The 1,446-nt window shown below is 40.0% G+C and overlaps 1 protein-coding gene across 1 annotated transcript; it reads left to right on the plus strand.

Moving 5' to 3' along the window:
• Positions 1-13: 13 nt before the first annotated feature.
• On the plus strand, positions 14-1,418 carry LOC104811350 (the record flags this gene model as incomplete). Its single annotated transcript, XM_010538012.1, has 4 exons — positions 14-544; positions 687-738; positions 1,017-1,165; positions 1,297-1,418. Coding segments are annotated over exons 1-4 (854 nt in total), but the record flags the coding sequence as incomplete, so codon positions are not given.
• Between the last annotated feature and the right edge of the window lie 28 nt (positions 1,419-1,446).

Raw genomic sequence — 1,446 nt, forward strand, 5'->3', positions numbered from 1 at the left:
TAATCAAGTATCTATGTTTTTTAGAGATATCTCGACCAGTAAAGAGAGAAATGTGGGAAATTCAGTGAATATGCCGAAGAATCCTGGACTATCACAGGCGTCTTCTCAGGGAAAGCCAGAGAAGGGTCAGCCAAGTCAAGGTACCGAATACAGGCCATTCCTGAGTACTGAGTCACATAATACCATTTCCAGAGTCATGGCTATCAGTTCTGGTGGTTCTTCTTGTGCAGGCTCTGCACAGAAATGTTCGAATACTCAATCCACAGCGTCGGTAGATGGAAACATTGCAGTTGAAACTGCAAAGCTTATTCCGGGAAAATCCTCTATGAGATCTGATGGCCATGGAAAGCTTTCCAAGAAAGATGTTGGAAACAGTAAACTGGAACAAGGAGTCCTAGTCGTTGACAATCCACCACATGCAACACATGATGATGATGGCTCGATAGAGATGGTAATCGCTGAACCGGAGGTCAATTCATCAGTGGATGAACATCTCGACGATAGTGATGAAGAGTTGCCTTATTATTCTGATATTGAGGCTATGGTAACACGTAATTTCTGTTCTTATTATGCATGATTCATATTTCCATGTATAAAAAGTTGTTTGCATTCAATTTTTTTTCTCTCAGTTTTTGAATTCTTTTTATTTATTATGCCTTAACCCAAAAATATCGCTGTCAATTCAGATACTTGATATGGATTTGGATCCTGATGATCACGATGTTTTTAAGCGTGAAGGTAATTCAGCATCTCTTCACATTCAACATAAATTATTTTGTCCTTAAGTGTTTTATTTTCTCCCAGATACTCTAACATGTGGCACAGCTATGAATATTCACAAGTTTGCGTGATTGGGACCTGTGAAATCCAATTCATGTTACCGTTCTATGGCATTTTGTGGTGGAAACATACGGGTTCTTGTTGAGTGTGGCACGCAAGCATTACTTGAAGTTGGAAAACTGAGTTGTATAGTTCATAATGTATTGGACTGCGTTGTGGTTGTTTGTCACTTACAGTTGCCAAGTATCAGAATGAGGACACCAAAAGAGCAATTGCCAGACTTGAGCAGGCTGCTTACTCATACATGCAAAGAGCCATTGCTTCGCATGCCGCTTTTGCTGTTTTGTATGGCAGACGTTCAAAACATTACATCAAGAAACCCGAGGTATTATGATTATAATATATCAATTTGGAGCATCTTCTCATTGTTCTTATCGTTGATTAGTGAAACCTCCAAGGAATGATAATCTGTTTAGAGCATTGAGCATTGTTCCTCTATGGTCTGGTCCTGCGTAGGTTCTGCTTGGCAGGTCAACAGAAGACCTCGTCGTGGACATTGATTTGGGAAGAGAAAAGCGTGGTAGCAAAATATCTCGACGGCAGGTCATGCTAGAAGCTGTTTTTGATTATTTGCTTCTGTAATTTTTGTGGGAACTGTCCCTGAAT

Source organism: Tarenaya hassleriana, unplaced genomic scaffold, assembly GCF_000463585.1.
Source record: "Tarenaya hassleriana unplaced genomic scaffold, ASM46358v1 Cleome1966, whole genome shotgun sequence".
Lineage (NCBI taxonomy): Eukaryota > Viridiplantae > Streptophyta > Magnoliopsida > Brassicales > Cleomaceae > Tarenaya > Tarenaya hassleriana.